This window comes from Carcharodon carcharias, chromosome 9 (genome assembly GCF_017639515.1).
Source record: "Carcharodon carcharias isolate sCarCar2 chromosome 9, sCarCar2.pri, whole genome shotgun sequence".
Lineage (NCBI taxonomy): Eukaryota > Metazoa > Chordata > Chondrichthyes > Lamniformes > Lamnidae > Carcharodon > Carcharodon carcharias.
The window spans coordinates 4,439,639-4,454,425 of NC_054475.1; the positions used below are offsets into that span (position 1 = coordinate 4,439,639).

At 41.3% G+C, this 14,787-nt stretch overlaps 1 protein-coding gene across 1 annotated transcript in view; it reads right to left on the bottom strand.

Annotated features, from left to right (window-relative positions):
- Nucleotides 1–14,787, bottom strand: part of LOC121281997 (pepsin A-like) — a 16,629-nt gene continuing 1,842 nt past the window's right edge. The window contains exons 2-8 of the mRNA XM_041195314.1: nucleotides 8,677–8,889; nucleotides 8,014–8,131; nucleotides 7,108–7,226; nucleotides 3,495–3,694; nucleotides 2,194–2,313; nucleotides 967–1,111; nucleotides 1–188 (exon numbers count right to left, since the gene is read on the bottom strand). Of these exons, the coding sequence (XP_041051248.1) occupies nucleotides 72–188; nucleotides 967–1,111; nucleotides 2,194–2,313; nucleotides 3,495–3,694; nucleotides 7,108–7,226; nucleotides 8,014–8,131; nucleotides 8,677–8,889 (1,032 nt within the window). The 3' untranslated portion in view covers nucleotides 1–71. The remainder of the gene's footprint in view (nucleotides 189–966; nucleotides 1,112–2,193; nucleotides 2,314–3,494; nucleotides 3,695–7,107; nucleotides 7,227–8,013; nucleotides 8,132–8,676; nucleotides 8,890–14,787) is intronic.

Below are 14,787 nucleotides of genomic sequence, written 5' to 3' on the forward strand. Positions count from 1 at the left end.
CATTGCACTGAAACCTTTACAAATATCAGACACCCTGAGATGATGAACAATGCTGTGGAGATTCTGGCAGCCTAAGGTTTAAAGCGTACCTGGAGCACATATTGGTCAGGGGAAAGGTGGTAGTCAATTCCATTGATGGTGAAAGTCACATAGGGCATTGTGGGCAGGTTACGACAGTTCACACCAAGCTGTAGAACAGAGAAACAATAGATTAACAGTGGTATTATCTGGGACCACAGGTTTCATTTATGTTTAAAATGAATTCTTGACTATCAGTTTGCTCTGAGCCTTTCCTTAATTTTAGCATAAGTTTAAACTATTGTAATGAATGCACCTGAGCGTCTTTTAATTTAGGGATCATAAGAAATGGGAGCAAGACTAGGCCATTCATCCCTTGAGCCTGCTCCACCATTCAATAAGATTATGAATGATCTGTTTGTGTTTCGAATTCCACATTCCCATCTACTCCTGATAACCTTTGATTCCCTTGCCTAACAAGAATCTATCTATCTATCCCTGCCTTAAAAATATTCAATGAGGCTGCCTCCTCCATCTTCTGAGGCAGAGAGTTCCAAAGTTGCAAAACCCTTTGAGAGAAACTTTTTTTCTCCAATTCCCCCAATTTTAAAACAATGAACCCTAGTTCTGGGCTCACTCACAAGAGGGAACACTCTTTCCAGATCCACCTTGTCAAGACCATTCAGGGTCTTGTATACTTCAATCAAGTCACCCCTCATTCTTCTAAACTCCAATGGAAACAAGCCCAGTCTGTCCAATCTTTCCTCATAAGACAACCTGCTCATTATAGGTATTAATCTAGTAAACCTACTCTGAACCGCCTCCAACGCATTTACATCTTTCCTTAAATAAGGAGACCAAAACTGCACAATGTATTTAAGACCTTGTGTCCTCAAAGATTTAAGATGAAAGCATCTACTTCTTGTGATAAAATACAATGCAGGTTACCACAGAATAAAGTTGTGCTTCTGCACCAATCTCGTGCTGAATTCTCTGGATCGGTGAGACAGGGCCAATAATCAGAGAGGTGCCAGTATCGACAATGGCCTGACAACCGCTTTCACAAGCCACTACCTGGCCGTTGACCTTTACACTAGGGAGGAAAAGGACATTCATGATTACGTGACCATTTTCAGAAATCTAAATGCCAACTGTTTATGGAGATTAATGTATGTGAATGTATTCATCGTATATCAAGAAGGTTTCCAAATTGAATTTGGCCATTATACTTTCAGTAAATATACAATATAACACTTTGATTGAGCTTTTGAATCTATTAATACGGCTGCACTACTTTTATTATTCTCTCAACTCTAAAATATTATTTGTCTTGCAATCTTGTGCCAGGTTTGTGTATTTTGATTCTCACTTTTCTGGTTTGCATTTGACTCGAAGTCATCCAGTGTATTGGCTTCAAAGTTTCCCTCTTGATGCTCAAGTCCCTCCACTGCCTTGCCTAACTGTATCATTGTGATCTCCTCCAACACTAACAGCATGCACTGTCCGCTTTATCTCCCATTTACTGTGCATCTTATACTTGCTGATGGTGCCAGAGTCATGATAGCTTTTTTTTGTTGAAAATTCTATTTCAAAACTTTCCTCATCCTCAAAAGTAAATTTCTTAACTGTGCTTTTAGTTACCTCCCTCTAATCACTCCCTAAATACCTGCTCCATCCACTTTTCAATCTTCATTGTGCCTTTGGTTGTTCCAATAAGTGAAAAGTGCTCCACCAATGCAGATGCCGTTGGCTTGCATTTCAGCAACCCCAACATGAATAGGGGACGGTGTCATTATAAGGAGCTGGATCAATGTCAGTTGAGTAGGGGTTGAGGGTTATAGAGATATTGATCATGCTGTGTGATCTTCTAATCTGGTAGATTTGGAAGATGTAGAGAATCATCAGGAGGTATGGGGTGGAAGTCCATGAGAGCACAATGGAGCACAGTTGAAGGTTAAATGATCTTTTCTTGATCTGAATTTGAATAACGCTGAATTATTCATTTCCAATCTAATGCCTAATATTTTTCTTTAACATGCTATCATGTTAAACTGCCCAGTAAATGCTGTGCAACACTTAATCTTTTTATCATTATGAATGATCTCAGCACAAAGAACATCTTTGCAGTTTAATTCTGTTCTGGAACATAAGCATTTTTAATGTTCATTTACTTACCTGTCCACAAGGATTTGCCAGTATCCTTCCACAGTGACAGGAACCCAGTTAATGTTACCTGTGTAATGGTTTGGATCAAATCCACCAAATACAACTTCACTTCCTGACTCACCATCCTGTCTGTAAATCAAAAGTGAAAAGAAATTAAATCTGGAAGTGTGCAGGTTCACAATTTCTGTCACCTTTTGAAGATCATATCTTAATTGCCTTTTGTCAAAAACGTGATTGAGAGTAGCTGTGAAGATGCAGGAAAGCGCGCTGTAAATCCTAGAGAATATAAAAATTATATAGTAGGATGTAGCTAAATCCTACAACAGAAGAGTGTAAATCCCCATGGTTTTAAATATTTACATTGTGATCTAATCAGGTTTGGTTTGTTGTGATTGTGAATGAACTGCCTGAGCAGAAGGAAAGAGATTCAGTTGTAACTTGCAAAAGGGAATTGGACTCATACTTGAAAAGGGAAAAAAATACGGGTTATGGGGAAACGGCAAAGGAGTGGGGCTAATTGGATAGTTCCCTGAAAGAGCTGGCACAAGCACAATGGGCCGATTGGTCTCTTTCTGTGCTGCCTAATTCTACGATTCTGTTCATTGAAGTCTACAGGGCTGGAATCAATGCTAGGGCAGGTTCACAGTCTAAGTTGGCAGGATGGACTCCCAGAATGACTGCTGGTGCAAGCCAGGTAGGAAATCTGGAACAGAACAGAAGAGGATTCTTAAAGGGGAAAAGAAATTCAAAGGCATAAAATAATTTTTTTATGGAAGAGAGGCTTTCCATGGGCTGTGGGACCTCCAGGAAAAGCGAGGAGCCTAAAGGGATGTAGAGATGACAACTGCTAGCCTTTGCGCTCCTAACAGAGTTAATAGTTGCTTCCTACTTCTGCTGCATGATGTATTGCTGCAATATCCTGGATTCCAGGTTGAGGTTGGCCATACCTAAAGCAGAACAGAGGGAAATTGGCTGGTTTCCCTCACCCTGTCCCCTACCATCATTTAAATGCATTGAGTGGTCAACAGTCAAGTGACTAAGACCCCGTGTCAGATGGGGCAGGGGGAGCTGGAAGACACTTTGCTCTGGTGCAGATGGGGATGGTGATCTGACTACGGGCCTCCAATCCTTATCTTGCTTAATTTCCCAACACTGTGTCACCTACAGAATTATGCCAGAGAAAAATCCAGCTGATAACATTAATGGTGTTGATAAAGAGAAAATGGAAAGCAAAGGCAATGTTTGTGTAGATTTTGTTGGGTGTTTGTTATGAAGAGATAAATTTGGGGGTCGTGAACATTATACTTCACCTGGTCAGATAAAAAGCAAACATAAATTGCTCCACCAGATGCTCAGACATCATGTTTTCGAAAACAGTTGTGGCACCTGCAATGGCATAATCTGCATATCCCAATCCCAGAATTCCATCAAATTCAGCATAATAAAGAAAGCTGCCAGGCTCAGTGATGCTTAAACCAAATTCTTGTTGGGTGATATCAATGTTGGATACCTAATTGAAAAGAAAACTGTTTAAATATTTTACAGTAGGTCATCCTGTCAGAAGGTCAAGTAACATAGGCCTGGTAGTAATGAACACATTGTGGTTGTGCCAGTTTCTTGGTCTCTGCTATTCCAAATTGCCGTTGCAAGGTGTTGAACCCCCTCCTGCCCGTTGCTAGGTGAATGCCTTCGGGTGTGTGAAGTCAAGGATACAGACTCCCTACACCAGAAGTTCCCAGTCCAACGTCTCAATCAGGCTGTGGTGCATCATTGGACACCAACACATCTAGTGAGATGAGTCACTGCAGTCTCCAAATGGGCAGATGTGGTCCCCACCAGTCCAAGCCATTGAAGAAACACATTATGTTTTAAACATTTTCTGGAACACCACTTCTTCTTCCAGAGGCTGAGGAAGATATGTAATTTGGTAATTAAAGGGATAAAAGATCACTTTGATTTATACTTATGAAAGCTGTTTCTTTTGCTGTATTTTTCCATAATCTTTTGCTTACACACTTGGCCTGTTTTTCTGGATGTGTTTTGTTAGAGATGAAGTTACTGTAGCCGATAAGCTTTGTATTTTTTTCCATTTCGTACTTTCCCATGAGCTTGCTTGACTATGAGATTATGATGTGATGTGCTTTGCAGGGACACATTGAAGTCCATGAGCAGTCAAAATATACTCGGCCATGTAGCCAGCTGAAGCTGTATTGTGTATAAATGTGTGTTATTGTAACTGCTCTCTGAGAGATTCTATAGCTTAGCTCTTTCCCTTCCCTGCTCAAAATAAAGATTTTCTGACTTTAACCATCTCCGTACTTCAAGTGGCTTTTCTTCCACAACAAATGGAAGGACTGTCAGGGGAACCTTGGATAACCTTTCCCAAAATACCAGCTGGGCATCAGAGTTTCTGACTGTTTGGGCCAGGTGTGCACCCATAATTGGCCAATTCTAGATAGATGCTGTTACACTGGCCCCAAAGTATCTTGGGGATGTTTTGCCAAAAAAAGGTGGACCAGAAAGTGATTGTAAATTAAAGAAAGAAGAAACTGCTACTTATGTAGAACCTTCAGATATCGTTCAGATATCCCAGAATGTTTTACAGCCAATGAATTATTTCTGAAATGCACTCAGTTACTACTTCTATCTGTAACTAAGGCGAGAGTGACCTAACGCTTAAACAAGTGTCAGCTGATCAGAGAGAGCCATTGTGACTTTATTAAAGATAAGTCATGTCTGTATAAACAAGTTGAACCTTTTGAGGGGCTAACCCTTAAGGTAGATTAGGTATGGTCTATGGATGTTGTATATCAGGATATCCAAAAGGCATTGGATGAGGTTCCAGAAAAGAGAAGATTAGGGAAAGCAAGGGCGTACTTTTGTGGTGGACTTTTAACTTTAGCTTGAAATTGGTTGGGAAGTAGGATGCAGAGAGTGGAGATACAGGATATGTACGCAGACTGGTGGAATGTGACAAGTGGTGTTCTCCGGGAATCTGATCTGGAGCCTCATCTTTTCACCATAGATAGATGAAGGAATTGTGAGTTGTATTAGACTGCAGGTTACATGGAGCTAGGAGGGAAAGGAAGCAGTGCAGACGGCAGCACATTGTCGCAAGGGAACATAACCAGAATAAGTGAGTGGGCATGCTGAGTTCAATGTGGGTACGTGTGAGGCCATTCACTTTGGACAGAAGGTAAAAGAGTATTTTCCAAATGGTGAGAAATTAGGAATGGTAGAGGAGAGTGACTCGGGAGCCCAACATTACAAATTGTTAAAAGCCAGTTGGCAGATACAAAAAAGAATCAGTAAAGCTGATGGATTGTGAGCCTTTAACACAAGCATGATGAAATACAAAGGGACGGAAGTTGTTCTTGAGGTTTGAAGATCCTTGGTCAGACTCTCAAGGGCAATTAGGGATGAGCAATAAATGCTGGCCCAGCCAACAACAGCCACACCCCGTGAAAGAATTAATAATAGCACACAATGTGGTACTGTTATTCAAGAAGGTAGGAAGGGATAAACCAGGGAACTACAGTCCTGTTAGTCTAACCTCAGTGGTGGGGAAGCTATTGAAAGCAATTCTGAGGGACAGAATTGATCTACACTTGGAGAGGCAGGGATTAATCAAGGACAGTCAGCGTGGTTTTGTTAAGGGGAGGTCATGTCTGTCCAATTTGATTGAAATTTTCGAAGAGGTGACCAGGTGTGTAGATGAGGGCAATGCATTTGACGTAGTCTACTTGGACTTCAGCAAGGCTTTTGATAAGGTCCCGCTTGGGAGACTGATAACGAAGATAAGAGTCCTTCGGATTCAAGGCAACTTGGCAAATTGGATCCAGAAATGACTGAGTGCAAGGAAGCAGAGGGTGATGGCCAAGGGGTGTTTTTGTGACTGGGAGCCTGTGTCTAGTGAGGTTCCACAGGGAGCGGTGTTGGGTCCCTTGCTGTTTGTGGTATATATAAACGATTTAGACTTGAATGTAGGAGGGTTGATCAGTATGTTCACGGATGACATGGAAATTGGTGGGGTGGTAAATAGTGAGGAGGATAGCCTTAGGTTACAGGACAATATAGCCAGGCTGGTCAGTAGGGCTGATCAGTGGCAAATGGAATTTAACCTGGATAAGTGTGAGGTGAAGCAATTGGACAGGACAAACAAAGCACGGGAATACATGATGAGTGGTAGGACCCTGGGAAGTACTTGGTGTGCATGCCCACTGGTCCCTTAAGGGAGCAGGACAGGCAGATGAGGTGGTTAAGAAGGCATATGGGATACTTGCCTTTATTGGTCAAGGCATAGAATATAAGGGCAGGGAGTTTATGCTGGAACTGTATAAAACACTGGTTAGGCCACAGGAAGGATGTGATTGCGCTAGAGAAAGTGCAGAGGAGATTTACCAGAGTGCTGCCTGAGCTAGAGAGTTTTAGTCATGAGGAGAGATTAGATAGATTGGGATTAATTTCTCTGGAGCAGAGGAGATTGAGGGGGGACACGATTGAGGTGTACAAAACTTATGAGGGGCATATATAGGGTAGACAGAAAGGAACTTTTCCCCTTGGTGGAGGGATCAATACCAGTGGTCATAGATTTAAGGTAAGGGGCAGGAGATTTAGGCAAATTCATTCACCCAGAGAGTGGTAGGAGCCTGGAACTCTCTGTCTGAAGGGGTGGTAGAGGCAGAAACTCTCATAACATTTAGGAAGTATTTGGATGTGCACTTGTGATGACATAGCATACAAGGCTATGGGCCTTGTGCTGTAAAATGGGATTAGCATAGTTAGTACTTGTTTCATTGGTGCAGATTCGATGGGCCGAAGGACCTTTTTCTATGCTGTAGACCTCTATAACTCTATGACAATCTGCAACACTGACTTCTCTATGGGCCTCTCAGTCATGGGAAATCAGCTAGTTTGACTTACTCTGACAGTGTCATATCCCAGTACACCAGTCATGCTGCCTGTACCATATTGGATAGAAAGGTACTTGTTTGAAAGGCGAAATGTTGAGGACGCTTGTGGATTAAACTTGCGATGATCACCTACAAGAAAAGCACATCTTATCCAGTTAGTTTCATTAGATTACAGTGTTCATTTCAATACAACAACAATTTGGCCTGGACGAATGTTGTGGAGATGTGATCAAATCCCACCACAACAACTGGGCAATTTAAATTTAATTAATTACAAACAAAAATGGAACAAAAAGTGAGTATTAGTAATGGTGACTAAAAAACTACAGGATTACCATAAGAACCCATTCCCCCCTCCCTGCTTCAACACTAATACTGGGCAGACGGTATAACTTAGGTCTGCCAGCTCCAGGTCAATTCAGGAGGTAGTTATCGTATAGCAACCTTTTTGTTTACCCAGTTTCATTCATTTGGAAATAAAAACTTGATGATCTGTGGAAATTATTTACAACCTTCTAATACTTCATTGGTTGGTTGTAACATTGATGACTCAGCGAGTAGTAGGTCATGAACACCATGTGCTTAGAAAATAAGAGGCACAGGACGTCCTGCTTTAGATTACTGACCTGGAGATCTAAGCTATAACATACAAAGTTGGATCCTGAATCAACCCAGCTCCCACCTTCTTTTGGATACAAACTACTCCTGATCATCCAAAGGTTAAAGAAATTGAAGCAACCAATTATGTGAATTACACAACAGCGAATCCAAGTGGGAATTCAGTGCTTAACAATTGCATTATAAAATCATATTGAAGCAAATTGGAGTTGAAAAGAACTAACTGCATCACCTCCAAAGTTCTGTGTACCAAAATGTGCCATTACGAGAATTCCTTCTATGGTCTAGATTTACTTACGGCATGCTGGACTAGAGCAGTAACCCGATGGGACCCAAAGGTTTGAAGAGCCAGTATCAAAGACGACAATGAAACTCTGAGGTGGAGTCCCGATGCTGATTGTTCCGTAGTAAGACAGCTGTCAGGAAATTAAAAGGAAGATGTGAAATTAGAAATGGATCTGGATCTCAGACAAAGTACAGTAGAGATGTGTTACAGATCCGACGTGTTTAAGCATTGAGTTTTCTAAAAGCTGAGTTTAGGAAGTGCGTTTAACCTAACCACAATGGGAACGAATTTTGCATCCATTTTACAATTTTACTGCCCCTGCAGTTTATTGAAAACAAATTAGATTTTCAAATGCTTAACAAAGATCTCTAAAGGCGACAGGGCTACTTTTGGCAAATATTCCACTGGTTTACGTAATGAGGAATGGGAGCAAATCAGCATTTAGTAAAATATGTTGGAATGGCAAGGGGCTATTTTCAGTTTCAATCATACACTCTCTTAGCGCTGTGCTAAAATATATCTATTGCAAAATGATTGCCACCATTATTTGCTGTACTATTAGATTTCAGATACCGGTGGCAGGGTTAATGAAGGGCAGAATGCCGTCAAATCAATCAGGATGACCATTTCTATTCTATTTGCTGCTCTTCCTTAAAAACACTACAGATTACTTACATCCAGGTAGTTCACTAGTGGCTCTGTTGAACCTGATGAGTCCTGCTGGGATGGTCCACGGAATTTGGAAAGGGGATTGTATGGGTGTTTCTTCAGGAAATCTTCGAGTAAACCACGTTCCGCCAAGATATTGCGGACAGATTTACCCTTAAATAGTTTCACTCTGCAAGGAGAGGAGTGAAAGAGGGTCAACACTTGGGCAAATATGTCCTTCTACATTTTTCTCGACACCTTACAGTGTCATGCACTTAGGCTATGTTCAGTTTCATAAACAAAAGTAACATACACACAAAACAGAGATTAATGTAAGAAGGGATACACACAAAAGAACATACAGATTAGGAGCAGGATTAGGCCATAATGAGCACAACTATTTCCAAGATGGGATTATCAGTATCTGACACTTTCCGTTTAAATAACAGCTTCATGGATTGAGATGCATGCTGATTGTTTGTGGAGCACTGGGAATGGATTTTTCTTTCCTTTTCAGAATGCAGTATTTATCACTGAATCCCCACATTCTCTCCAATTCATGTTCAGCGAAAGTTCTATAGACACTTCACTTAATGTCTGCTATATTCAGGCTTTTTCTTGTGGATATTGGTAAACAAACTTCTCATAATAATGACAGCAAAATAGTTCCCCACACAAAAATATTCCATACCCATGACAAATTTCATCAATGTTGGCCAATCTATTAGAAATGCAAAAACTATAATGTTGCAGAAAGAAAATCAATCCTATTCATCTTTAGGAGCCCAATTACACAGGGAACGTTCCTTCCACCTACTCAAAATGGACTTTGATGGCAAAAGCCCACTTGCATCTTCTCAAATATAATAGGTATTCTAAGTAATTCTCATGTGTCCTGGGGCCTTATTGAGGCTACAATATGAAAAGTGTGTATGCTATCTAGTACACAAAATGCAGTTGGCTGCAACACCCCAGGCATGAGGGACTAAGGGAAAAGCTAATGGAAGCCTGCTCATCCAATTTTCTGACCTTTCACTGGCATTTTATTACTATGCAACCAGGAAATTGACGGGAAGATTGGGCACAAAGACAAATCAGCCCATTAAGCACACAAGCATTGTTAATATAATGAACTTGTCATGAGCAGGTACAGAAAATAATCAGAAAGGCTAATGGCGTGCTGACCTTTATATCTGGAGGACTAGAATACATGGAGGTACAAAACATGCTTCAGTTATACAAATCCCTGGTTAGGCCACACCTGGAGTAATATAGACACCACACCTATGGAAGGATATATTAGCCTTGGAGGGAGTGCAGCATAGATTTACCAGAATGATACCTGCATTCCAAGAGTTAAGGGGACATTACACAAACCATTGTTGTATTCCCTAGAATTTAAAAGATTAAGAGGCAATTTGATCAAAGTTTTCAAGATATTAAGGAGAACAGACAGGTTAGATAGGGAGAAATAATTTCTGCTCTTTGGGAAGTCAAGGACTAAGGGGCTAATTTAAAGATTAGAGCCAAACCTGTCAGGAGTGAAATTAAGAACCACTTCTACACACAAAGGGCGGTAGAAATTTGGAACTCTTTTTCACAAGTGGCAATTGGTGCTAGGTCAATTGTAAATTTTAAACCTGAGATTAAGAGAGTTTTATTATCCAAAAGTATTAAGAGATATAGGTAAAAATATGGAGTTAGGTCGAAGGATCATCCGTGATCTCACTGTCTGACAGAACAATCTTGAGGGGCTCAATGGCCTATTCCTGTTCCTATGTTCCTCGTGGCAGATGAGAGATTCAGAATTGAAATGTTCAAGGCAAACTCAAAACATATTGATGGCATTATCATCTTCCATCTGTGAGGAAACAGTCATATCATATCTAACTTTAGAACCAAGACTCCGATCAAATGTTCTTAACTGACTAAACATTCAGAGAGCTGAATGCAAGCTAGTGCAAAGAGCAACCACTTCATCTTTGTCCCTTGGTGTAGTGAAATGACTCCAAAAGGGAAATATCAGATGCTCCTGCAAATGGGTTCTAGTTGTTGCTGCTTTTATAGTGGTCCGAATCAATCCTTTCCATCGTCTTTTGATGTGTATAACAGATTAGGCTGTTAAGAGCTTTTCCATAATTGGTAGATATCAAACATGATGACCTTGTTGGAAAAGCAGATATGGCTGCCAATTTAAGTTACCCCAAACCCCCAAATTACAATTTGTCACATTATTAAATAGCAATGGCTTTTATTAATACAATTATAACTGATAAAGATATTAAAATTCTATTTACAAATTGATGATAAATGATTCGTCTAATTACTTGGGTGTTGTAATTTGAACATATAGCCTCAGAGACTGATAAGCAATGAATTTGTGTCAGGATGACATTGAGCTTATTTTTGTATAATGTCAGTTGACTGCTCTGTGAAGCACCCATTGAATGGGCATTCGTCCCAAAATTCATAGCATGTTGACACCATTAGGAAAAAAAGGACGTTGCAATCTGTAATAAATTGTTGCTTAAATTTTGGTGATTCATGTAATGAGATCACATGTGCTTTCAGATTTTCTTTTCTGATATGTAAGGGTCAGAAATACACAGGTTGGCTGTGAATGTTGCTGCTACAATGTCATGTGTATGTTGTTTTTTATCACCATAGTTCTTATTTAAGGATAGTGATGAATTGATACAAATTTTGGGAATCCATTGATGTGCTAACCAGATGAGCCAAACACCATGGAAGACACTCTCTCCAACATCTGCGCACTGTGGCTCTGTTGCATACTATCTACAAGATGCAGAAGAAATAGAATCAGACATCCATTCATTATATAGAATCACAGAGGGTAGAACCGAGCCAATCCAACTAATCGTTACAGTTAACGGACAACCCATTAAGATGGGAATGGATACAGGAGCGGTGATGTCCATCATTAGAGAGCATACATTTAGATATCTGAATAAAGGAACCCATCCTTTGAAGTTAGAAGTTTCGGACACAAAGCTGAGGACATACGTCGGTGAAGAAATAAATATGAAAAGGGTATGATAATTCAAGGTGCAGTATGAGGAACATCGGCAAAATGACCCCTATTTGTAATGTCAGAGCAGGGGACCGAGTTTCTTTGGAAGAAGCTGGCTGGGAGAGATAAATCTTGAGGGCCCGCTAAGCTCTCAATTCGAACCAGAAGTGTTTCTGCAGGAAAAAATGAGCACACAAAGACCAAATGGGAGAAGCCCATAGAATCACAGAATTACAGAATCACAGAATCACAGAATCACAGTGCAGAAGAGGCCCTTTGGCCCATCGAGTCTGCACCGATACATGAGAAACTCCTGATCTACCTACCTAATCCCATTTACCAGCACTTGGCCAATAGCCTTGAATGTTATGACGTGTGAAGTGTTCATCCAGGTACTTTGTAAAGGATGTGAGGCAATCCGCCTCCACCACCCTACCAGGCAGCGCATTCCAGACTCTCACCACCCTCTGGGGAAAAGGTTTTTCCTCACATTCACCCTAAACCTCCTACCCCTCACCTTGAACTTGTGCCCCCCTCGTGACTGACCCTTCAACTAAAGGGAACAGCTGCCCCCCATCCATCCTGCCCATGCCCCACATAATCCTATAGGCCTCGATTAGGTCACCCTTCATTCTTCTCTGCTCCAATGAAAATAACCCCAGTCTACCCAACCTCTCTTCATAACTTAAATGTTTCATCCCAGGCAACTTCCTAGTGAATCTCCTCTGCACCCCCTCCAGTGCAATCACATCCTTCCTATAATGTGGCAACCAGAACTGCACACACTACTCCAGCTGTGGCCTCACCCAGATTCTATACAATTCCAACATAACCTCCCTTCTTTTGTAATCTATGCCTCGATTAATAAAGGCAAGTGTCCCATATGCTTTTTTCACCACCCCCACTAACATGCCCCTCCACCTTCAGAGATCTATGGACACGCATGCCAAGGTTCCTTTGTTCCTCAGAACTTCCTAATGTCATGCGGTTCATTGAATACTTCCTTGTCAAATTACTCTTCCAAAGTGTATCACCTCACACTTTTCAGGGTTAAATGCCTTCTGCCACTTATCTGCGCATTTGACCATCCCGTTGGACGGGCAGTGAAAAATTGAGCGTAATTATTACTTTAATGGCCTTAATAGGCCTTTTCATTGTGGGTGGGCGCGCTTTCGATTTCCGTGCGCTCCTGTTATCCAAAATTCCGCACGAGTCCGCGATGACTTCAAGACGCTTGGCCGACCACACCGCACGTCGCTTTATGCTCGTTAGTGTCGGGCACACACCTGACCCCCCCCCACCCACCGAAGAGTGAAAAATTCAGGCCTATGTATCCCTGAATTCATTCAAGCTGGGCAGTTAATAGGAATGTAGTGGGAGTCAGGTACTGTGTAGTCAGGGGGATTGACACAGCTCTCTGCAGCCAAGAGCGGTATTCCAGACAGCTGTGTTGCCCGCCCAGTGCCAGAGTTTGGGAATTATGCTGTGGGCTGGAGAGGAACTTGTAGTGAGGAGGGGAAGATCCAGCTGGCGTGATCCACATTGGTACCAACAGCATTGATAGGGGTAGGAAAGAGGTTCAGCTTCTTATGATTATGAGTAGCTCGGGGCTAAATTAAAAAGCAGAGCACCTTTTTTCAAGAAAAGAGGGAGACAGACGGCAGGAAACTGCAGTTCAATTAGCTTAATATCTGTCGCAGAGAAAGTGCAAGAATCCATTATTAACAAGGTTGTAATAGGATACTTCGACAATCATAATCTGATCAGGTAGAGTCAACATGAGATGTGAAAGGGAAATCATGTTTAACTAATCTCTTCGAGTTTTTTTTGAGTAAGTAACAAGCAAGGTGGATAACAGGGAACCTGTAGATTTGGTGTACTTGGATTTCCAATAGGCATTTGATAAGGTGCCACATCAAAGGTCACTACAGAAGATAACAGCACATGATATAAGGGGTAACATATTACCATGTATAAAGGATTAGTTTGTGAACAAGAGGCAGAGAGTAGGGACAAATGTGCCTTTTCGAGTTTGACAGGAGGGCCATAGGCTGGGGCCTGACCCTTTTTCAAACTACATCAATGATTTAGATGAAGAGACCAAATTTCGGAGAGCTAAATCTGCAAATTTCCAAGATAGGTAGGAAAGTAAGTTATCAAGAGGAGGTAGAGAGTCTGCAAAGGGATATAAACAGGTGAAGTGAGAGGGCAAAACAAATAGCAGATGGAGTATAATGTAGGAAATGTGAACTTGTCCACTTTGGCAGGAAGAATAGAGAAGCAGTATTCTATTAAAATGGAGGGAAATTGCATAACTCAGTGGTAGAGAGGAGTCTGGGTGTCCTGGTATATGAATCACAACAAGTTGGTGTGCAGTTAGAGCAAGTGATGAGGAAGGCACATGGATTGTTGGTGTTTATATCAAAGGGAATGGAATTTACAAGTCGGGATGTTTTACTACAGATGTAGAGGACATCAGTGAGACTACATCTGGAATGCTTGTTCATGTAATCTTTTGCAATCTCTCCTTTGCCTCCACCTATCGCTGGTCTTCTATCCAGCTTCACCTGTTCCATCCCCCCTTAAACAGTATATATTTCACCACATGTTCACTTCCCATTAGCTCTGCAGAAGAGTCATACGGACTTGAAACATTAACTGTGTCAGTCTCTCCACAGATGCTGTCAGACCTGCTGAGTTTTTCCAGCATCTTTTGTTTTTGTTTCTGGAATGCTGTCAACAGTTTTGATCTCCTTATTTAAATAAAGATATGATTGCATTCCAAGAATGCGTAGAAGTTTCACTTGGTTCATTCCTGGGATGAAGGGCTTATCCTGTGAAGAAATGTTGAACAGGTTGGGCCTATACCCATTGCAGTCTAGAAGAACGAGAGGTGATCTTATTGAAAGATATAAGATCCTTAGGTAATTTGATACTGGGAGGATGTTTCCACTTCTGGAGGGGACCAGAACCAGGAGACACAGGTTAAGAATGGGGAGGTTTCCCTTTTAGGGCTGAAATGAGGAGAAATGTTTCCTCTCAGAGGGTCATTAGTCTGTGGAATTCATTCCCCAGAGAGCTGTGGAGGCTGGGTCATTGAATTTATT